Genomic DNA, 24,954 nt, shown 5'->3' on the forward strand with positions numbered 1-24,954 from the left:
TTATCTGATTTTGATTGTATTGTCGGGATTGACATGTTGACTAAGTACAGAGCCACCGTAGACTGTTTTCACAAGATTTTCAGATTCAGACCTGAAATGACAGAGGAGTGGAAATTCTATGGTAAGGGTTCCAGATCTCGGATTCCCTTAGTATCTGCTCTGACTATGAGTAGATTGTTGCAGCAAGGAGCAGAAGGGTTCCTTATTTATTCAGTAGATTTACTGAAATCGAGTCCGGCATTGGCAGATTTTCCAGTAGTACGGGAGTTTGCAGATGTATTTCCTGACGAGATTCCAGGGCTACCTCCAGCCCGAGAAGTAGATTTTAGTATTGATCTTATTCCAGGTACCGTTCCTATTTCGAGAGCTCCGTATAGAATGGCACCTATTGAGTTGAATGAATTGAAAGCACAGCTAGAAGATTTGCTAGCCAAGGGATATATCAGACCCAGTGTATCTCCTTGGGGTGCTCCAGTGCTATTCGTGCGCAAGAAAGACGGTTCTATGAGATTGTGTATAGATTACAGGCAGCTGAACAAGGCAACGATAAAGAACAAATATCCTTTGCCTCGTATCGACGACTTATTTGATCAGTTGCAGGGATCATCTATCTATTCCAAGATCGATCTGAGATCTGGATATCACCAGCTGCGAGTACGAGATATTGATATACCAAAGACAGCATTCCGAACCAGGTATGGACATTACGAATTTATTGTCATGCCTTTTGGTTTAACGAATGCTCCAGCGGTGTTCATGGGACTAATGAACCGTGTCTTTCAGAGGTATTTAGATGAATTTGTGATTGTTTTTATTGATGATATTTTGGTGTACTCTAAGAATTTGGACGAGCATGCCAATCATTTGAGAATTGTGTTGAAAACATTGAGAAATGAAAGATTATATGCGAAACTGTCAAAGTGTGAGTTTTGGCTGAGACAGGTTGTCTTCTTGGGTCATATCATATCTGGAGACGGTATTTCTGTAGATCGGAGTAAAGTGGAAGCTGTGATCAGTTGGCCGAGACCGACTTCTGTGCCAGAGATACGCAGTTTCATGGGTCTAGCAGGGTACTATAGACGATTCATCAAAGATTTCTCCAGTATTGCGAAGCCGATTACCCAGTTGACACAGAAAAATGCGCCGTTTGTGTGGTCTGCGGATTGTGAATCTCGTTTCCTAGAGTTGAAGAAGAGGCTGACCAGTGCACCTGTCTTGATGATTCCTCCGGGTACTGGTGATTTCGTTGTATATTGTGATGCATCTCACAGAGGGCTGGGATGTGTTCTCATGCAGCTTGGTCATGTGATCGCATATGCCTCTAGACAGCTGAAGCCACACGAGATTCGATACCCCATTCATGATCTTGAATTGGCGGCTATCGTATTTGTCTTGAAGATCTGGCATCATTATCTTTATGGTGAGAAATTTGAAATTTATTCTGACCATAAAAGCCTGAAATATCTGTTTTCTCAGTCAGAGTTGAACATGAGGCAGCGTAGATGGCTTGATCTACTGAAAGATTTTGATTGCGAGATCAAGTACTATCCAGGGAAGTCAAATGCAGCAGCAGATGCCTTGAGTCGAAAGGTTTGTGCCCTATCCTTATCGACGATAGGTGTTTCGAATTTAGTTGAAGATTGTTGTTTGTCTGGTTTAGCATTTGACACAGATAGTAGACCGCTGAGACTTGCTTCGATTCAAGTTGAGCCAGATTTGATTATGAGGATTAAAGAGGCACAAAGAACAGATCAGAATATACAGCAGTCAATTTAGATGGTCAGATCAGGACATCAGTCTGAATATCAGGTACGTGATTTTGTCCTGTATGTGAATAACCGTATTGTAGTGCCAGATGTTTCAGAGTTGAAACAACAGATATTGTCAGCAGCGCACTGTAGTCGGTTCAGCATTCACCCTGGTGGCAGAAAGATGTATAACGATCTAAAGACACAGTTCTGGTGGAAACAGATGAAGTCAGACATTGCCGAATTTGTGTCCAAGTGTTTAAATTGCCAACAGGTGAAGGCCGAAAGAAAGAAGCCCGGAGGTTTACTTCAGAGTTTGTCTATTCCTGAATGGAAATGGGATCATATTTCCATGGATTTCGTGACGAAGTTACCTCGATTATCCCGGGGCTGTGATGCGATTTGGGTCATTATTGACAGATTGACCAAATCAGCGTGTTTTATTCGATACAGAATGACATATCGACACGATCAGATGGCAGAATTGTATGTCAGAGAGGTAGTTAGATTACATGGTGTGCCGAAATCTATCGTATCATATCGTGATCCACGATTCACTTCTCACTTTTGGCACAGTCTGCAGCAAGCCTTAGGTACGACATTACACCTGAGTACTGCTTATCATCCTCAGACCGATAGACAGTCAGTGTAAAGTGCCCTAGAACTTCTTGCTTGAAAATTTGCGGAAAATTTTAAAATTTTCTTTTTAAAAGAAGTTAAATGGCCTCATTCATAAAATCACTGGTGAATCAAGTTCAATATTTCAAAATATTGCAGCGGAAGAAAATAAAGTTTGCCAAAAATTACAATTTAAAAATATCCAACGACTGATAAAATGTTTGCGGAATAAAATAACAACTGCTGCTCTGAGGTCCTCGGGTGCCACTACTGCCGACCCAAGGTGGCTCACTGGTCCCCGCCCTCGGCCCTGGCCTCATCAGTACCTACAACAATCAAGTCTAGTGAGCCTAAAGACTCAGCATGCATATATCGCAGGTAGCGAGTAAAAATCTGAATTTAAAATATGCATTAGATAACATATCCTGTCCTGAGGCATAATGAAAATAATCTGTACTGAGCAATTATCATACGTGCATAACTGAACTGATAATCACAGAAAAAAAAAAACAATGTTTGCTCCTTGGAGCCTGCACTGAAATAACTGGTAAAATTTTCTGTTGAGATTATGTTTTACGCCTGTGGCCCCTGCACTAAGCTGAACTGATCGGTAACTGGCTACCGGGATAGGCTGAAAGTGAACTGAGCTGGCCGATCACTGGCGACCGAGTGGTACCATACTGAACTGATCGGTCACTGGCGACCGTATAAAATAACACTCCCACATAGTGAATGAACCACAAGCCATATCGCATAAATCTCAAAAATAATCATTTTCTATTTAATTCACGTAAAATAATTAACTCGCATAATGAAAATGTCCCGTAATTTTACCAACTGGATTGGATTGGATCGTCCCCAGGCTCGCTGCAACCTAACTGTGCCATGAAAAATATGCAATAGCTTAAACTTGACCAACTATGCAATTTAGTTCAAAAGATGCGACTATGACGCCTAATGACTTCGCATTTAATCATGACTCCGAGTCAACCTGAACCGACACCGAACCGACGTATAGTCATGATTAAAATACGCTGAAAAATCATAAAATAATGCTCCTAAAATGATAGGGTCGAAATCTAGGTGGAATAGAGGCAAAAACACGAAACGCTCTTTCGAGAGTCAATTTGGCACATCGCCCCGTAAATTCTCGTACGACCTCAAAAATGATCCGAATCACAAACGGTCAAAAACATGACCTTCCCAACTCAAAGGGGCACTGTCCAATCCAAGGCCATAGGCTAAAAGCCAACCGAGAACTCGAACGAGCCACCGAACCGACACAGCAACTTGCTGTAAAATTCCAGCAACTGTACCATTGCGTAAACTTGTGTTTTTCGAGACTACCGACCATTGGAGGCGTGAACCACCGACCAGTGACTCTTACCAACATCCCAAGGAGTGATTTGAACCATGGCTAAGGGCCCTAGGCCAGCCACAATCCGCGTCACACCATAACTCAGCCGAAACTCCAACCGAGAACCAACGTGCATGCGTGTGTAGTGTTTTGCTTTGATCGATGTCTTGCATCATTCCAGTGGCCATTTGATTGACCATGGCACGATCTAGATATCTAAGAGCATGGTATGAACCGTGGCTATGGGCCATAGGCCAACCAAGATCCATACCAAGCAACCCAAAACCGAAATGCATATGCTGAAATTTGAAGGGGCCGAAGGGACATGGGGCTGTTGTGATGTTTTTATTAAAACTGATGAGCCATGGACCAAGCCACCAAAAGGGCGACTTAGTCAAGTCTTAGACATGCTAGGGGAGTGATCTAACCATGGCTATAGGCCCTTGGGGCAGCCAAGATCAGATCCTTCCTCCTTGCCATCAAAACTGAACTTCGAAACTCATAATGGACCAAATGAGAGGTTGCTGTCCATTTCTGAATTTCCAGCAACCAGGGGCTTGAACGAACGGACAAATCTGATCCTAATGCATCCTATTACGTGTATAGATGTCACCTTGGGAGCCTGGAATCGAACCAATCACCTGAAACAACAAAACTCAGAAAAACGTGAAGCTTGTCATGAAAGGGCCGAACTCTGCATGCATTATTTTCTGAAAATTCTATGATGTATTTCGGTTTTTACATGATAAAACATGATCATGTACTGAAAAATAATTGATAATATGACTTGATTGAGGTTTGAAAGAAATCTAGACATGCCTTGATTATCGTTTGAAATAGAAACGAAAAGAAGAGACGAGACGGCGCGGAGGAGACGGAGTGGCTTGCTTCTCTACCTTTCTTGGCTCTCGATTTTCTCTCTTTTTTTTTTCTAGCTATGCCTCACGACTTTTACCTCTGAAAAGGGGTCTTATTTTTGGTGGTGGTGGAGGGGGGGTGATGGTTATGAAGGTGAGGAGAAGGGTGCACAATAATAGGATCATATCAAGACTAAGTCTCCTAAATTTTGAATTTTGAATGGTTGTTGCTATCAAATGATATGTGGGATGGTTCTAGAATGTAAGTGGCCGAATTCTCTCTTGTTTCTAGACTAGGATATGTCCACTAATTAATTACATGGTGCTCCCAAAAATCCTAGATTTATCCTACTAATTACATGCAAAGAAATGGTCAAAGTTGATGAGTTGGCAATTGAATCCTCTAGTAACCAAGGGGTGGCCGAAAAATACTAATAAAATGAATGTGGGGTGTTGTTTATTTACTAGATTAATAACTCTAAAAAGCCTCACTAATCCCTTAATTAATTTATTGAATAAATCCTTAATTAAGTAACTCAAATGAGCTTATTTTCTACTCACCTCAAGTTGCATAAATAAATCCCCAAATCTCCTTATTAACTTAAATTAACTTACTTGCTAGCTAAATTAACTTCTGGAAATATTTCTCAAATCCTAAATTCTATCTCAAAACTTCAACTCCAGTCCGGCCTCACTGAAATAACTGAAATGATAAAAATCAAACCACTGCAATGAAATAATAAAATAATTAACTTCAAACAAATGCATTTAAAATAATCATGCGATGAAGTCAACTAAATTTTAAAAATCTAGAATTATGCATGGCTTATACGTCTACTGATTTACGGGTTCTACAATCCTTCCCCCATTAAAATAAATTTCGTCCTCGAAATTAGAACTTACCGAATAACTCGGGGTATCGATCTCTCATCTCCGGCTCAGACTCCCACGTAGCTTCCTCCTCTGAATGGTTGAGCCATTTGACTTTGACTCGCTTAACCAACTTGTTCCGAAGTTTCTTCTCCTGCCGGTCTAGGATCTGCACTGGTCTCTCCTCATAAGACAAGTTCGGAGTAAGCTGCAACGGCTCGAAATTCAGCACATGGGAAGGATTTGCCATATACTTCCTCAGTATGGAGACGTGAAAGACATTGTGTACTCCGGCCAGATTCGGCGGAAGAGCCACACGATAAGCTAGCGTCCCAACTCTGTCAAGGATCTCAAACGGTCCAATGAATCTCGGACTGAGCTTCCCTTTCTTGCCAAACCTCATGACACCCTTCATAGGTGCCACTTTCACAAAGACATGATCGCCCACTGCAAACTTTATATCTCTCATCCGCTGATCGGCATAACTCTTCTGTCTGCTCTGAGCAGTCCTCATCCTATCACGGATCTTGACTACTACCTCTGCTGCCTGCTGGACAATCTCTGGACCCAACTCTGCTCTCTCTCCTACCTCATCCCAATGAACAGGAGATCTACACTTGCGGCCATACAGTGCTTCATACGGAGCCATACTTATAGACGACTGGAAACTGTTGTTATAGGTGAACTCAACCAGTGGCAAGTTCGTCTCCCAACTCCCTGAGAAATCGATGACGCAAGCGCGAAGAAGATCCTCCAAAATTTGAATAACTCGCTCCGACTGCCCATCTTTCTGCGGATGGAAAGCTGTGCTAAACAGCAACTTCGTACCCATAGTCGAATGCAAACTCTTCCAAAACGAGGAAGTAAATCTGGGATCTCTGTTAGATACGATAGAAACTGGAATACCATGGAGTCGGACTATCTCTCGGATATACACCTCTGCATACTGAATCATGGTGAAAGTCGTCTTAATAGGCAAGAAGTGCGCTGATTTGTTAAGACGATCTACAATCACCCAGATGGCATTCGATCCTCTGGCTGACTTCGGCAAACCGGTCACAAAATCCATGGTAATGTTCTCCCACTTCCACTCGGGAATAGGAAGTGGCTTGAGCAAACCTGCTGGTCTCTGATGCTCGGCCTTCACTAACTGGCAAGTCAGGCACTCGGATACAAAACGCCTGATGTCCTTCTTCATCCCTTGCCACCAATACAATAGCTGCAAATCTTTGTACATCTTCGTACTCCCAGGGTGAATGGAGTACGGGGACGTATGGGCCTCTGATAAGATGTCTGCTTGGATAGAATCACTGCTAGGAACCCATATCATGTCTCGGTATCTCACAATACCGTCGCTGACTGAATACAAAACACTGCCCTTGGCTTCATCTCTCTTCTTCCACTGTGCCAACTGCTCATCTGCGGCCTGACCACTGCGAATATGGTCCAAAAGGGAAGAATGAATGGTCAAGGTAGATAGACGAGGAACTCTACCTCGAGGGTAAAACCTGTGCATCTCAATCTGAAGAGGTTTCTGCATCGTCAAATGAGCCATCACTGCGACTTTTCTACTCAAAGCATCCGCAACTACATTAGCTTTACCCGGGTGGTAGCTAATGTCACAATCGTAGTCTTTCACAAGCTCCAACCAACGCCTCTGACGCATGTTCAGCTCCTTCTGCGTAAAGAAATACTTGAGGCTCTTGTGGTCGGTAAAGATCTTACACTTCTCTCCATACAGATAGTGCCTCCAAATCTTCAAAGCAAAAACTACGGCTGCTAACTCCAGATCATGGGTAGGGTAATTCTTCTCATGGATTTTCAGCTGTCGAGAAGCATACGCTATCACTCTCCCATGCTGCATCAAAACTGCACCTAAACCAAGCTTCGAAGCATCGGTATAAAGGACAAACTCACCAGATCCTGACGGTACAGCCAAAACGGGTGCTGAGATAAGAGCTTGCTTCAAAGTATCGAAGCTCTTCTGACACTCCTCGCTCCACACAAATTTCACATTTTTCTTGATCAGTGCTGTGAGTGGAATGGCAATGGATGAGAATCCCTGAATGAATTTCCTGTAATATCCTGCCAACCCAAGAAAACTGCGGATCTCGGATGCATTCTAGGCACAACCCAATCTCTGACTGCTGCAATTTTTGCGGGGTCTACTCAATACAACTGCTGGAGACAATGTGGCCCAAGAACGCCACCTTCTCTAACCAGAATTCGCATTTACTGAACTTTGCGAATAATTTGTGCTTCTGCAATGTCTGCAACACTGTGGTCAGATGTCTGCTGTGCTCCTCCCGACTCTTGGAGTAGACGAGAATGTCATCTATGAACACTATCACAAACTGGTCGTGGTATGGCTGAAATACGCGATTCATGAGATCCATGAAGATCGCTGGCGCATTCGTCAGTCCGAATGGCATCACAAGGAACTCGTAGTGACCATAACGAGTCCTGAAAGCAGTCTTCGAGACATCAGCATCTCTCACCCTCAACTGATGATAACCAGAACGCAGATCTATCTTGGAGAAAATCGAAGCTCCCTGCAACTGGTCAAACAGATCCTCAATCCTCGGCAGTGGGTATTTATTCTTCACTGTAACCCTGTTCAACTCCCGGTAGTCAATGCAAAGCCTCATCGAGCCATCCTTCTTTTTCACAAATAAGACCGGCGCGCCCCATGGAGAAAAGCTCGGGCGAATGAACTCATGTCGAGAAGTTCCTGAATCTGCTTCTTAAGCTCTGCCATCTCTGTCGGTGCTAGTCGGTACGGCGCTTTGGATATCGGAGCCGTACCTGGCATAAGCTCAATGGAAAACTCCACCTCTCTCTCGGGTGGCATACCAGAGACGTCTTCGGGAAAAACGTCTAAGAAATCTCTAACAATCGGAACATCTGAGGCTGACTGGCTGGGTTCCTCGGGGACAGATAAAAAGGTCGCTAGAAATGCCCGACACCCTCTATGCATGAGTTTCCTAGCCTGAACATAAGGAATAATGCGCGGTAAAGGAAAGTACCTGTCCGGCTCAAATAAGAACTGCTCCATTCCAGGCGGTCGGACAAGAACAGATCTCCGCTGGAAGTCTATCAACACTCTGTTCCTCAATAGCCAGTCCATCCCTAGGATGATGTCAAATTCTGGCATCGGTAGCACAATCAGATCCGCATAAACAAGTTTACCGTGCAACTCAAGGTCTATATCTCGGATAACGTTGGTAGCTGCCATCTCCTCGCCTGACGGCAACACTACTGAAAAGGCTGTATCTAGCCCAATGGTCTGGATCTTGAGAAAGTTTGCAAAGACCTACGAAATAAACGAGTGAGTGGCCCCTGATTCTATCAAGGCCTTGGTAGCGGAACCAGATATAAAAATTCTCCCTGAAAGAGCGGAGCTCTAAGTTGAATCCAGTAGTTAAAAGAACTAAACTTATATACATGCAATGGTCAAAGTTCTTCTAACTTAAATCTCCAAAATACTACTGAGTAGAGCATGCAATCCTATCACAGTTCTAAGTTCAATCTTAATCCTTATTCCCAAAGCACGGAAATTCAAATAATAACTTAAAGTTTAAAGGTACATGTCAACAACATAGTCTCAGGGTTGGTTTCCGCGGCATGGAGAGCAAAAACCCTGCCCTGAGTAGGCAGATTTCTCTGAGGGCACTGCAGCAACATGTGGTCTGGACTGCCGCACTTAAAACACTTTCCTGAGCCAGCCATGCATGCTCCAGGATGGCGACGTGAGCACCTGAGACAGAAGGGGTGCTCCTGAGTCCTCGGGGCTGGGCGTCCCTGCTGTTGCTGCTGCTGCTGCTGCTGGCCTCGGTTCCTGGGCGGTCCATGAAAAGGCCTCTTATTCTGTTGCTGATGCTGATGAGGAGGAGGGCGGTGTGGTGCCTGGACTGGGCGCTTGCCCTGGCGATCCCTCTCGATATCCCGCTGATCCTGCTCTGCGGCTAAGGCCTTGGAGACCGCAATCTCATAAGTAGCAGGGTCAGATACCCTAACATCCCGGGGCAAGATGTGGCCCCTGCACTAAGCTGAACTGATCGGTAACTGGCTACCGAGGAGGCTGAAACTGAACTGAGCTGGCCGGTCACTGGCGACCGGGTGGTGCCATACTGAACTGATCGGTCACTGGCGACCGTATAAAATAACACTCCCACATAGTGAATGAACCACAAGCCATATCGCATAAATCTCAAAAATAATCATTTTCTATTTAATGCACGTAAAATAATTAACTGGCATAATGAAAATGTCCCGTAATTTTACCAACTGGATTGGATTGGATCGTCCCCAGGCTCGCTGCAACCTAACTGTGCCATGAAAAATATGCAATAGCTTAAACTTGACCAACTATGCAATTTAGTTCAAAAGATGCGACTATGACGCCTAATGACTTCGCATTTAATCGTGACTCCGAGCCAACCTGAACCGACACCGAACCGACGTATAGTCATGATTAATATACGCTGAAAAATCATAAAATAATGCTCCTAAAATGATAGGGTCGAAATCTAGGTGGAATGGAGGCCAAAACACGAAACGCTCTTTCGAGAGTCAATTTGGCACATCGCACCGTAAATTCTCGTACGACCTCAAAAATGATCCGAATCACGAACGGTTGAAAACATGACCTTCCCAACTCAAAGGGGCACTGTCCAATCCAAGGCCATAGGCTAAAAGCCAACCGAGGACTCGAACGAGCCACCGAAACGGCACAGCAACTTGCTGTAAAATTCCAGCAACTGTACCATTGCGTAACTTGTGTTGTTTTCGAGACTACCGGCCATTGGAGGCGTGAACCACGTACCAGAGACTCTTACCAACATCCCAAGGAGTGATTTGAACCATGGCTAAGGGCCCTAGGCCAGCCACAATCCGCGTCACACCATAACTCAGCCGAAACTCCAACCGAGAACCAACGTGCATGCGTGTGTAGTGTTTTGCTTTGATCGATGTCTTGCGTCATTCCAGTGGCCATTTGATTGATCATTGCACGATCTAGACATCTAAGAGCATGGTATGAACAGTGGCTATGGGCCATAGGCCAACCAAGATCCATACCAAGCAACCCAAAACCGAAATGCATATGCTGAAATTTGAAGGGGCCGAAGGGACATGGGGCTGTTGAGATGTTTTTATTAAAACCGATGAGCCATGGACCAAGCCACCAAAAGGGCGACTTAGTCACGTCTTACACATGCTAGGGGAGTGATTTAACCATGGCTATAGGCCCTTGGGGCAGCCAAGATCAGATCCTTCCTCCTTGCCATCAAAACTGAACTTCGAAACTCATAATGGACCAAATGAGAGGTTGCTGTCCATTTCTGAATTTCCAGCAACCAGGGGCTTGAACGAACGGACAAATCTGATCCTAATGCATCGTATTACGTGTATAGATGTCGCCTTGGGAGCCTGGAATCGAACCAATCACCTGAAACAACAAAACTCAGAAAAACGTGAAGCTTGTCATGAAAGGGCCGAAATCTGCATGCATTATTTTCTGAAAATTCTTTGATGTATTTCGGTTTTTGCATGATAAAACATGATCATGTACTGAAAAATAATTGATAATATGACTTGATTGAGGTTTGAAAGAAATCTAGACATGCCTTGATTATCGTTTGAAATAGAAACGAAAAGAAGAGACGAGACGGCGCGGAGGAGACGGAGTGGCTTGCTTCTCTACCTTTCTTGGCTCTCGATTTTCTCTCTTTTTTTTTCTAGCTATGCCTCACGACTTTTACCTCTGAAAAGGGGTCTTATTTTCGGTGGTGGTGGAGGGGGAGTGATGGTTATGAAGGTGAGGAGAAGGGTGCACAATAATAGGATCATATCAAGACTAAGTCTCCTAAATTTTGAATTTTGAATGGTTGTTGCTATCAAATGATATGTGGGATGGTTCTAGAATGTAAGTGGCCGAATTCTCTCTTGTTTCTAGACTAGGATATGTCCACTAATTAATTACATGGTGCTCCCAAAAATCTTAGATTTATCCTACTAATTACATGCAAAGAAATGGTCAAAGTTGATGAGTTGGCAATTGAATCCTCTAGTAACCAAGGGGTGGCCGAAATCTACTAATAAAATGAATGTGGGGTGTTGTTTATTTACTAGATTAATAACTCTAAAAAGCCTCACTAATCCCTTAATTAATTTATTGAATAAATCCTTAATTAAGTAACTCAAATGAGCTTATTTTCTACTCACCTCAAGTTGCATAAATAAATCCCCAAATCTCCTTATTAACTTAAATTAACTTACTTGCTAGCTAAATTAACTTCTGGAAATATTTCTCAAATCCTAAATTCTATCTCAAAACTCCAACTCCAGTCCGGCATCACTGAAATAACTGAAATGATAAAAATCAAACCACTACAATGAAATAATAAAATAATTAATTTCAAACAAATGCATTTAAAATAATCATGCGATGAAGTCAACTAAATTTTAAAAATCTAGAATTATGCATGGCTTATACGTCTACTGATTTACGGGTTCTACAGTCAGAGAGGACTATCCAGACTTTAGAGGACATGTTGAGAGCGGTAGTGCTAGATTTCGGCACTAGTTGGCAAGATTCACTACCGTTATGTGAATTCTCGTACAACAACAGCTATCAAACGAGCATAGAGATGGCACCGTTTGAGGCATTGTATGGCAAGAAGTGCAGATCTCCGTTGTACTGGGATGATATATCTGAAGTACAAGAATTTGGGCCTGATATGATTCGGGAAATGACTGAGAAGGTGAAGATCATTCAGAAAAGAATGAAGACGGCACAGGATAGACAGGCCAAGTATGCCAATATCAGACGTAGACCGTTAGTATTTGAACAGGGAGACAGAGTATTCTTGAAGATTTCTCCTTTCAGAGGCGTTGTCCGATTTGGCAAACGCGGGAAATTGTCTCCTAGATACATCGGTCCATACGAGATTCTTGAAAAGATTGGTGATCGAGCATATCGATTGGCTCTTCCTCCGTCTCTATCCGGGATACATGATGTTTTTCATGTATCGATGCTGCGTAGATACATGCCAGATTATTCTCATCTCATTCAGCCTGACGAAGCTGAGCTAGATCAGACATTGAGTTATGTTGAACAACCGATACAGATTCTTGATCGGAAAGAAAAACAGCTCAGAACGAAGACTATTCCACTATTGAAAGTCCAGTGGAGTCGTCATGGCACCGAGGAAGCGACTTGGGAGACAGAAGCAGATATGAAACATAAATATCCCGAGTTATTCTCATGATGTGAGTATTTATTCAGCTTTTGACTTTACTGCTGTTCGTACATACTTTGATTAATTGATTTCACGTTCGAGGACGAACTAATATCTAAGAGGGGGAGAAATGTAATGCCCTAGATTGTATGTGGATAAAATGAAAAGATGAAGTATTGCTTGAAGAAAGGGACCGCACCCGCGCCTAGAGAAGCACCGCACCCGCGGTGCATGGACAGAAAATTAGTCATGTTACAGTAGGGTCACCGCAACCGCGGTCCAAGAACGAGTGCACCCGCGGTTGATGGACAGAGAGTTGGAAATTATTTACAGAAATGACACCGCACTCGCGGTAATGTCACCGCACCCGCGGTCTTATATGTACCGCACCCGCGGTCGTCGAATTTCAGAAAATGAAAGGCATGCCGTGGGAATAGCGCATCCGCGGTAAAGAGTGACCGCACCCGCGGTGCTGCATGCGAGAAATCCACCTTTGAATTCCATGAAGACACATGGCATATATATATATCTAATTGTGCTGAGTCTTCACTTTCACCATTTCCATCAGCTGAAAACGTGAGAGAGTGGGGGGGGGGAAGCTTCAACTCCTTATGCTTTAAGGTTGTGATTTTGAAAGAATTACATATCCAAACTTTAATCCAAGTTGAGATTCTTGTTCCTCTTGACAAGGGCTCCAAAAGGGTATACTTTCTATATCTTTTCAGCATGTTTTGAAGTTAACATGTGGAGGAAATTCAGATATGTTTGCGATTATATGTTCTTGAGATTATAGATGTCGTAGAATCGTAAACGGATCGGTTATTGGATGTCGTATGCAATTTGTATGGAATTCCAGCTTACATGTGCATGAGCTTATGCAGATTTTGAGATATGACACCTAGATTGTGCTGATTATGAGTTGAGGATTATGATTGTTGAGATATGTTGAGATTTGAATGGACCGGTAGCGAGAAACTATGCCGTTATACAGTCGAATTGTATCAAGATTTGATATTGAGCTATACTAGTATTAGTTTGAGTTGTGATTTGATATTGTGCATCTCAACATTGTCATTTCATATTTGGATTGACAGGTTCGATATCCCTACTGCGAGACTTTGATTTATTCAACGACAAGAAGGTATAATTCATGTTTTGTTTGGGGAAGACACAACTCAAATGAGATTTAGTTTGAGTTTCCAAACAAAATCACATACTAGAATTATTGTTTATCTTTTGATATGATTGTGATTTGTTTATAGATTTATATTAAAATCTCTTGATATGATGATGCCTTGTTTATAGATTTATATTCAAGCCTTTGAGATAGGAGAGTCATTGGCAGACTTGCCAAACTAGATGTTCGGTGGTATCGACGCTTCGGATCGGATTCACTCCGATTGCAGACATTCGATACAGACTTGACCGAAGTCTAGGAATAAGACGTACAGTTACCCCGATTGGGAGGGTAGGTGACAGACAGTGATGTCTTATTCACACCGGGATCCCTAGAGTAGAGTTGATTCGAGTCAGGACATGATTTGATTTGAGTTGCATGTTTAGATAGATCGGTTTCATAGACTATGGAGCCATTGTTATTGTTTTCATGCATGATTTATGATTTCGTATCAGCATGTATACATGTTTTATACTGGGATTTGTTCTCACCGGAGTTTCCGGCTGTTGTTATGTCTGTATGTGTGCATAACAACAGGTGGGGCAGGATCAGGGTCACGACAGAGATGAGAGATGGACATAGCGTGGTGATCACGGGCGCAGAAGATCACTAGTGATGTTGTACTAGATTTGTACTACTCGTAGTTTATGGTTTGTATTAAACCCTAGTGATGTGTTGGTAGTAAGACATGACATGTATATTATATGTGTTGCAATTAAATAAAGAAAGATATTATGTTTAGTGTTTACATTTGAATTAATGTTAAAAAGCGAAAATTTGACCTACATTTTGAATAAAGATCCAATTAATCCCAAAAAGAATTGAGTTAGAGCCCGGGTCCCCACAACAGGTGGTATCAGAGCAGTAGGTTCTGTAGATTGAGATAGAATAGAATGAGAGGGGTAGATGGAGTCTTCTTCCTTGCTTTTGATGTGCTAGCATGATTTAATGCTTTCCCTATTATATGTTGTATTGTATCTGAGTTGATTTACAGCATATACTTGTAAAGACTGAATCAGAACCAATTCTGGATCAGAGGTATATGATCAGAGGAGGGCTGAGACAGATTGTAGAGATTGTATCCTAATCTGTTTGATAATCAGATATGCCGCCTAAAAGAATATCACAACCAGCTGCAGGTCAAGTGCAGGAACATGGTAGTACGTCGGGTACTCAGATGGACGTTACTGCGACACCGATGGAGACTTTGTTGAAGAGATTTCAATCATTCCATCCACCTACCTTGAAGGGCACAGAAAATGCAGTGGATTGCGAAAGCTGGTTGGATGATAAAGAAATGTTATTTGAATCACTTGCCTATACAGATGAACGTAGAGTGAAGCTGGTTGGGCATCAATTGCAAGAAGTGGCCAAGAGTTGGTGGCTAACGGCGAAACGAGCCTTAGAACATCGAGGTATTGATATTACTTGGAAAGTCTTTAAAGATGAATTTTATCAACGTTTCTTTCCAGTGTCGTACCGAAAAGACGAAGGGGCCGAATTTGCCAACTTGAGACAGGGGCAATGGAACATAGAGGAGTATGTTGCCAAATTCTCGTCCTTGCTTCGATTTGCACCTCACGTAGCAGGGAATGATGAGGCAGTTGCCGATCAGTTCATAAATGGTTTGAATCCGGATATTTTCACCTTAGTGAACACGGGGCGACCCAACACTTTTTCTGAGGCGCTGAATCGAGCGAAGGGAGCAGAGGCTGGCTTGATTAGGCAGCGAGGAGCTTCCTATAGTGTTCAGGGTCAGAGACCGCCACCGTTCGCCACACAGTTTCCACCACCTCCTCCTCGATTTGATAGTGGAATTAGTAGTAGTGGGAAGAAAGATTCTTTGAAGGCTAAGGGTAAGAAGTTCAAGAGAGCAGGGAGCAGTTCGTCGAGCTCCAGTAGGTCACGACAGAGAGGTCCTGGCCAGAGTACAGATGTGACAGGTGTGTATTGCACTACTTGTGGAGGCCGACATGCCACAGAGCAGTGTCAGGGAGTGATGGGCAGATGTAATATAAGCAGGCAACATGGACACTTTGCCAGAGTTTGTCCCCAGAGAGGTGCCCAGAGATTTCAGAGTGCAGGGTCATCAGCATCAGTGACTCAGCCTGAGAGGCAAGCTTCGTCTTTCCATTCCTTCTAGCCCACGCCTACACAGTCCCAACCTAGGGCCAGAGGTGGCCAGACAGTGAGCCAACCTCCCAGACAACAAGCTCGGGTGTTTGCACTGACCGAGGAGCAAGCCCAAGATGCACCAGACGATGTGATTGCAGGTAACTGTTTTCTTGGCGGTTATCCTGCATATGTATTGATAGATACAGGTGCATCACATACATTCATATCAGAACGTTTTGCATTGACACATGCATTGCCTGTAGAGTCATTGTCTACTGTAGTGTCCATTTCTTCTCCGTTGGGAAGTGGTCTGATATCTGTGACTTCAGTTAGACATTGTGTACTACAGTTTGAAGGGCATGAGATCGATTTAGAATGTGTTGTACTTGGTTTATCTGATTTTGATTGTATTGTCGGGATTGACATGTTGACTAAGTACAGAGCCACCGTAGACTGTTTTCACAAGATTGTCAGATTCAGACCTGAAATGACAGAGGAGTGGAAATTCTATGGTAAGGGTTCCAGATCTCGGATTCCCTTAGTATCTGCTCTGACTATGAGTAGATTGTTGCAGCAAGGAGCAGAAGGGTTCCTTATTTATTCAGTAGACTTACTGAAATCGAGCCCGACATTGGCATATTTGCCAGTAGTACGGGAGTTTGCAGATGTATTTCCTGACGAGATTCCAGGGTTACCTCCAGCCCGAGAGGTAGATTTTAGTATTGATCTTATTCCAGGTACCGCTCCTATATCTCGAGCTCCGTATAGGATAGCGCCTATAGAGTTGTAGGAATTGAAAGCACAACTAGAAGATCTTCTAGCCAAGGGATATATCAGACCCAGTGTATCTCCTTGGGGTGCACCAGTGCTATTTGTGCGCAAGAAAGATGGTTCTATGAGATTGTGTATAGATTACAGACAGCTGAACAAGGCAACGATAAAGAACAAATATCCTTTGCCTCGTATCGACGACTTATTTGATCAGTTGCAGGGATCATCTATTTATTCCAAGATCGATCTGAGATCTGGATATCACTAGCTGCGAGTACGAGATATTGATATACCAAAGACAGCTTTCCGAACCAGGTATGGACATTACGAATTTATTGTCATGCCTTTTGGTTTAACGAATGCTCCAGCGGTGTTCATGGGACTAATGAACCGTGTCTTTCAGAGGTATTTAGATGAATTTTTGATTGTTTTTATTGATGATATTTTGGTGTACTCTAAGAATTTGGATGAGCTTGCCAGGGAGATTGCGTGTGGTTGCACTTAAGGAAGGAAAGATTTCCAGAAAAGCGACATTCAAAACTCTTACCTAGGGGTGATGGACCATTTCAAGTACTTGAAAAGATCAACGACAATGCCTACAAATTAGACCTACCAGGTGAGTATAATGTCAGTTCTACTTTTAATGTTAGTGATCTTTCGTTGTTTGATGTAGGAGATGATCAAGATTTGAGGACAAATCCTTTTCAAGAAGGGGAGAATGATGCAAACGTGGTTGATCAAGCACCAAAGAAAGCATGGGAGTCGTTGGAGTTGCCCGAAGGACCTATAACGAGGGGACGAAGCAAGAAGTTTAAAGATGCACTTCAAGGACTCATGATGAGCTATCAAGGAAGTCCTACAAGTTGGATGTCTAAATTAGAGGAGGTTGAGAATCATGGGAATAATATTGGAGGTTTTTGGAATGTTATTCAAGTGCAATTGCCGAAGGTACAGCGCACCCGCGCCAGTTCAGGGACTGCACCCGCGGTCCATAATAATCAAATTTAAGAGAATATTGCCGAAGCTATACCGCACCCGCGGTCAGAAGGCAAAGCGCACCCGCGGAAGGCGAGCGCACCCGCGCTCCTAAAAGGACCGCACCCGCGGTCCTTTGCATCCGAACTTCGCCGAAGCGGCACCGTACCCGCGGTCCAGTCTGCAGCGCACCCGCGGTCTTTTGTCAACTTCCGTGTCAAATTTGCTTGTTATCATAATTAAGCCTTTTTACACTACTTTTTCATACTTTATTAAATATATATTCAGTGTATCAGACCATGAACGAATTATGATGAATGATAGATAAAAGTTCTTGAGTTTTCTCTCAATTTGCAAAGCTTGTGCTTTGTGTTTATCAAAATCAAACTCATCAAAGATTGCATCTTTGTGGCGTTTGTCGATTGTTCTTCACACGGATTGTCAAAACAAGTTCTTTGAAGGTTCGTTTGAAATTCAATTGTTTTTATCGTTGATATTTGTTGCTAAGTTATAATCGCTTAGAGGTGAATATCACAAAATCGTTACTTGTTTCAAAAGATCGGGACAACATAATCGTTCCTTGTTTGTTATTGAATTGAGGGTGCGATTTATATATTCGTGCTTGCCTTTCATTCGTACGAGGATTCGTATCAGAGTTGATACATGTTATTGATATGTGTTTCATGCTTTTATATATGCTTTTATATGACTGCATGTTTACATTGTTTATACCGGGATATTTATCTCACCGGAGTTATCCGGCTATTGTCGTGTTTGTATGTGTGCATGGCAACAGGTGGGACAGGTTCAGGGTCGAGGAGATGAAGGCAGATCGTGATTAGAGTGGAGACTACGGACTTGATTAAAGATAGGGTTTAGACACTTGAGATTTAGATGTTAAACCTTAGTTGAATGATTGTATGTAGTACAAGACTTGTACCTTTATACTGATATGTATATTAGATTGAATTCCATTACGTTCCGCATTTCATATTGTATTTTAAAAAAAAATTTAGACCCTGTTTATTATTAGTGATTAAACTGTCCCAAATGATGATTAAGATTATGATTAGCGTCCGGGTCCCCCCAACAGGTGGTATCTGAGCGATAGATCCTTTAGACTGAGATAGGAGCTAGTGAGCGGGGTAGATTGAGTTTCTTTCCTGCTTTTTATTGCTAGCATGTTCTACTGCTTTATAACGCATGTTTACCTGGTTATCTGATTTGATTTGGTAACGTGTTTTATTGAGAATGAATCAGAACCAATTCTTGATCAGCAGTAAGATGATCAGAGGAGGACCGAAACAGATATGTTGTATTTGGTTACTAATCCTTTTGGTAATCAGATATGCCTCCCCGAAGAATACCAGAACAGGGTAGTACTTCGAATCCTCCAATGGATGTGACACCAACACCGATGGAAACACTGTTAAAGAGGTTTCAGTCATTTAAACCGCCAATCCTGAAAGGAACATAGACTTCTGTTGACTGTGAAAGCTGGTTAGATGACATTGAAATGCTGTTTGAATCTTTGGACTACTCTAATGAGCGGAGAGTGAAATTGATAGGGCACCAGTTGCATGATGTTGCAAAGAACTGGTGGATTACAACCAAGGGGGCCTTGGAGCATCGAGGTACAGCTATTACCTGGAATTTATTTGAACTGATTTTTATCAGAGATTCTTTCCAGTGTCGTACAGGAAGGATAAGGGAGCGGAATTTGCAAACTTGAGGCAGGGTCAACTGAATATTGAGGAATATGTGACCAAGTTTTCTACCTTGTTGAGATTTGCTCCACATGTGGCCGAGAATGAAGAAGCTATTGCTGATCAGTTCATCAATGGTTTGAACCCCGAGATCTTTACATTGGTGAACACAAGGCGACCGAATAATTTCACTGATGCCCTGAACCGAGCCAAAGGAGCAGAAGCTGGTCTGATTCGACAGAAAGGAGCTTCCTATGTTCCTCCAGAACCGAGACCCCAGCAACCACCTCCCAGATTTGAGGGTGGTAGCAGCAGTAGTGGAAAGAAGGACTTCTTGAAAGCTAGAGGAAAGCAATTCAAGAAGACCGGGAGCAGTTCATCTAGCTCGGGTGGTTCTCGACAGAGCCAGAGCTATACTGGAGTGTACTGCAGAACCTGCGGAGGGAGACATCCGACCGAGCAATGCCAGGGAGTGACTGGTAGTTGCAACGTCTGCAAACAACCGGGACACTTTGCTAGGGTGTGTCCACAGAGAGGTTCCCAAAGATCCCAAGGAGCCGAATCATCTGGATCAGCGGCACAGACTGATAGATGACTCGCCGCTGTTCATTCGTTCCAGCCAACCCCAACTCAGTCACAGCTGAGGCCCGGATGTAGCCAGATATTGAGCCAGCCTCCTAGAAAGCATGCCAGAGTATTCGCTTTGATAGAGGAGCAGGCTCAGGAGGCACCAGATGATGTTGTTGCAAGTAACTGTTTTATTTCTGGTTACTCTTCTTATATATTGATTGATACTGGTGCTTCTCATACATTTATTTCTGAGAAATTTGCCTTGAGTCATGCTTTGCCTATCGAGTCATTATCGTCTGTAGTGTTTGTTTCTTCTCCGTTGGGGACAGGTTTAATATGAGTGAATTCTGTAAAACATTGTATACTACAGTATGATGGGCATGAGATTGAGTTAGATTGCATCGTACTTGGATTGTCTGATTTTGACTGTATTATCGGGATTGATATGCTGACCAAGTACAGAGCGACTGTTGATTGTTTCCACAAGATTGTGAGATTCCGACCAGATATGGCTGATGAGTGGAAATTCTACGGTAAGGGTTCTAGATCGAGAATTCCTTTGATATCCGTATTGTCTATGACTCGATTGTTACAGAAAGGAGCAGAGGGATTCCTTGTGTATTCAGTTGATTTACTGAAATCGAGTCCATCATTGGCAGACCTGCCAGTGGTGTGTGAGTTTGCTGACGTCTTCCCAGATGAGATTCCTGGATTACCTCCGATTCGAGAGATCGATTTCAGCATTGAGTTAATGCTAGGTACAGTTCCGATTTCGAGGGCTCCGTACAGAATGGCACCGATTGAGTTGAAAGAGTTGAAAGAACAGTTGGAAGATTTACTATCCAAGGGGTATATCAGACCAAGTATGTCTCCTTGGGGTGCTCCAGTACTGTTTGTGAGGAAGAAAGACGGTTCGATGAGACTCTGTATCGACTACCGGCAACTGAACAAGACTACGGTAAAGAACAAATATCCTTTGCCTCGTATTGATGATTTATTTGATCAGTTGCAGGGTTTATCTGTATATTCCAAGATCGATCTGAGATCTGGATACCATCAGCTGAGAGTCAGAGATTCTGATATCTCAAAGACCGCATTTAGAACCAGGTATGGATATTATGAATTTATTGTCATGCCATTTGGTTTGACGAATGCACCGGCTGTATTTATGGGGTTGATGAACCGTGTCTTTCAGAGGTATCTTGACGATTTTGTTATTATATTCATTGATGATATCTTGATTTATTTGAAGAATATGATTGAGCATGATGAGCATTTAAGAATTGTGTTGGAAATTCTGAGGGCTGAGAAATTATATGCTAAACTGTCAAAATGCGAGTTTTGGTTGAGACAAGTTGTATTTCTGGGGCATATTATATCCGGAGATGGTATATCAGTTGATCCCAGTAAGGTTAAGGAAGGCAGTGATTTCTTGGCCGAGACCGACTTCAGTACCCGAGATTCGTAGTTTTATGGGTTTGGCAGGATATTATCGTCGATTTATTAAAGATTTTTCCAGTATTGCCAAGCCGATTACACAGTTGACTCAGAAAAATACTCCATTTGTTTGGTCTGAAGAATGTGAGACCAGTTTTCTTGAATTAAAGAAAAGACTGACCAGTGCACCGATACTGACTATCCCATCAGGTACTGGTGATTTTGTGGTTTATTGTGATGCATCTCATCGAGGATTGGGTTGTATTATGATGCAGCGAGGACATGTGATTGCTTATGCCTCAAGACAGCTGAAACCACATGAGACTCGTTACCCAATTCATGATCTTGAATTGGCGGCCATTGTCTTCGCTTAGAAGATATGGCGACATTATCTATATGGTGAGAAGTTCGAGATCTATTCTGATCACAAGAGCCTGAAATATTTATTTTCACAGTCAGAATTGAATATGAAACAGCGAAGATGGCTTGAGCAATTGTGTAGGATATGCCTCCCAAGAGAAAGAATATTAAAGGGGATGATAGGACCCCCGATAAGACTGCAAAAGTGGTAGATGAATTCAGTAAGTTATTGAAGGAGCAAGCAAAGGTCCATGGCGAACAAATTCAACAGTTATTGAGCATGCAAACTACGACCCAGGGTCGTGGCCAAGGAAGAGGTCAAGGCAGAACGGAAAATTCTGTTGAAGGTGTTTATGATCGTTTCAGACGTATGAACCCTCCTGATATTATTGGAGGCCCTGATCCCTTAGTGGCTCTTGAATGGATCAAATCGTTGGAAGCCTTATTCGATTATTTGTAGTTCACTGACCAAGAAAAGGTAAGTTGTGCTGTGTTTATGTTGGTCAAAGCTTCTCGTATCTGGTGGGAAGCCACCAAGGTGACAGTTAATGTTCAAGAATTAAAGTGGAACGAGTTTAAAGATTTATTCTACGCCAAATATTTCTCGAGCGAAGTAAAAGCCAAGAAGGTGAAGGAATTCCTGGAATTGAGGCAGGATGCTTTGTCTGTTACTGAATATACGTTGAAGTTTGAGGAAGGATGTGTTTTTGTTCCTTTTATTGCTGAGAACGATAAGGATAAAGGAGAACATTTCCTTCGGGGTTTGAAACCAGAGATTCGAAGAGATGTTCATGTGTACAAGGTGGTCACATATCAAGATATCGTGGAGAGAGCCTTGCTAGCTGAGCATGATGAGCAAGAGATAGAGAAAGAGAGGCAATTAAGAAGACAAACTTTCCAAGCTAGAGGACAAGGTACAAGTGCAAATATTCGTGGTGGCCACAAAGGTAAGGGTAAGATAGAGCAGCGCTCTAAACCTCCTGTACCTTTTTCTGATACTGAACGACAGGTATGTCTTAAGTGTGGAAAGCCACACAAGGGTGAGTGTTTGGTGGGTAGTGGACGATGTTTTAGATGCAAGGAGATGGGGCACACGGCATTGAAATGTCCTCTCTCCTCAGGCAAAGGAAAATTCCAAGGCAGAATTTTTGCTATGACAAAGGAAAGTGTTAATCCTGATTCTTCGGTGATATCAGGTAATATTTTAGTCTACGGCAAAGAAGCAATTACATTGATTGACACTGGTGCAACCCATTCTTTTATGTCTGAAGTGTTTATGCATTCTATATCTGTTGAACCTACTGTTATGCCATTATACTTCAATATTGTGTTGCCCTCTGGGGATGAAATTTGTGCCACTAATATTATCAAGGCATGTCCCATACAAGTGGGTAATAGATTACTGTTTGATGATTTTATTGTTATTCCGATGGTTGCATTTGATGTTATTTTGGGGATGGATTGGTTATCTGCTTATCGTGCGGTCATTGATTGTGTGGGTAAGACGGTGAAGTTTTTGGTCAATGACTATGATAGTGATGTGTTTGTTGGTCTAGGCTTTTTGATTGGTATTCCTATTATTTCTTGCCTTCAAGCTAATAAGTTGTTGCACAAAGGTTGTATGGGTTTTTTAGCTTCAGTGGTTGATGTGCGAAAGGAAAGTAATTTGCAATTACAGGATATTGATGTGGTTCAGGATTATCCTGACGTGTTTTCTGATGATGTGCCTGGATTACCACCTGATCGAGAGGTGGAGTTTGTTATTGATTTAATTCCAGGTACAGCTCCAATTTCCAAGGCTCCATACAGAATGGCTCCTACTGAAATGAAAGAATTGAAGACTCAATTGCAGGAGCTATTAGATAAAGGTTTTATCCGACCTAGTTCCTCACCGTGGGGAGCTCCAGTTTTGTTCGTAAAGAAGAAAGATGGATCATTGCGATTATGTATTGACTACCGAGAACTCAACAAGGTAACCGTGAAGAACAAATATCCTTTGCCACGTATTGATGATCTCTTTGATCAATTGCAAGGAGCAGCAATATTTTCAAAGATTGACCTTCGGTCCGGTTACAATCAACTGAAAGTGAAAAAGGAGGACATAACAAAGACTGCGTTTAGAACGAGGTATGGCCATTATGACTTTTTGGGGATGTCGTTTGGGCTAACCAATGCTCCGTCAGTTTTTGTGGATTTGATGAATCGTATCTCTAAGCCGTATTTGGATACTTTTGTCATTGTTTTCATTGATGACATCTTGATCTACTCAAAGACACGAGAACTTCATCGTGAGCATTTAAGGATTGTGTTGCAGCTGTTGAGGGATAAGCAATTGTATGCCAAGTTAAATAAATGTGATTTTTGGTTGGAGCAGGTGGCATATTTGGGCCACATCGTTTCGAAAGAAGGAATATCTGTTGATCCATCCAAACTTGAGTCCAAAAAGCAATGGTCCATTCCAAAGACAGTTTCAGAGGTAAGAAGTTTTCTTGGTTTGGCAGGATATTACAGACGTTTCATAGCAGACTTTTCGAAGATAGCTTTGCCATTAACGAGTTTGACAAGGAAGGCAACAAAGTTCGAATGGACCATTGAGTGTCAATGAGCATTTCAAACATTGAAAGATAAGTTAACGTCTGCCCATGTATTAGTACTTCCTTCTGGTACTCAATATTTTGTTGTATATACAGATGCTTCAAAGCAGGGGTTAGGTGCAGTACTGATGCAGCGTGGGAAAGTGATAGCATATGCTTCTCGTCAGTTGAAGGAATACGAGAAAAATTATCCCACTCATGACTTGGAGTTGGCGGCAGTGGTTTTTGCTTTAAAGATTTGGCGACACTACCTTTATGGTGAGAAATGTTAAATATTTACTGATCACAAAAGTTTGAGTTATTTATTTTCGCAGAAGGAATTGAATATGCGGCAGCGGAGATGGTTGGAATTGGTAAAGGATTATGATTGCACCATTAGCTATCATCCTGGTAAAGCTAATGTGGTTGCGGATGCTTTGAGTCGCAAATCAAGTTCATTATTGGGTTCCATGATTTCTAAACCTTTGTTGTTTGATTTGCAAAGAAATGAGATCAATTTGGTATCTTCAGGTACAGTTGCTCGATTATCTGCACTAGTTCTCCACTCAACCTTATTTG

At 42.5% G+C, this 24,954-nt stretch overlaps 1 protein-coding gene across 1 annotated transcript; it reads left to right on the top strand.

Annotated features, from left to right (window-relative positions):
• Positions 1 to 22,298: 22,298 nt before the first annotated feature.
• On the top strand, positions 22,299 to 24,407 carry LOC142554675 (uncharacterized). The gene is made up of 3 exons (XM_075665339.1): positions 22,299 to 23,193; positions 23,359 to 23,670; positions 23,836 to 24,407. Exons 1-3 carry the CDS (start codon positions 22,299 to 22,301, stop codon positions 24,405 to 24,407), a joined length of 1,779 nt encoding a protein of 592 aa, XP_075521454.1.
• Positions 24,408 to 24,954: the final 547 nt, after the last annotated feature.

The sequence above is a fragment of the Primulina tabacum genome, chromosome 8 (genome assembly GCF_025594145.1).
Source record: "Primulina tabacum isolate GXHZ01 chromosome 8, ASM2559414v2, whole genome shotgun sequence".
Lineage (NCBI taxonomy): Eukaryota > Viridiplantae > Streptophyta > Magnoliopsida > Lamiales > Gesneriaceae > Primulina > Primulina tabacum.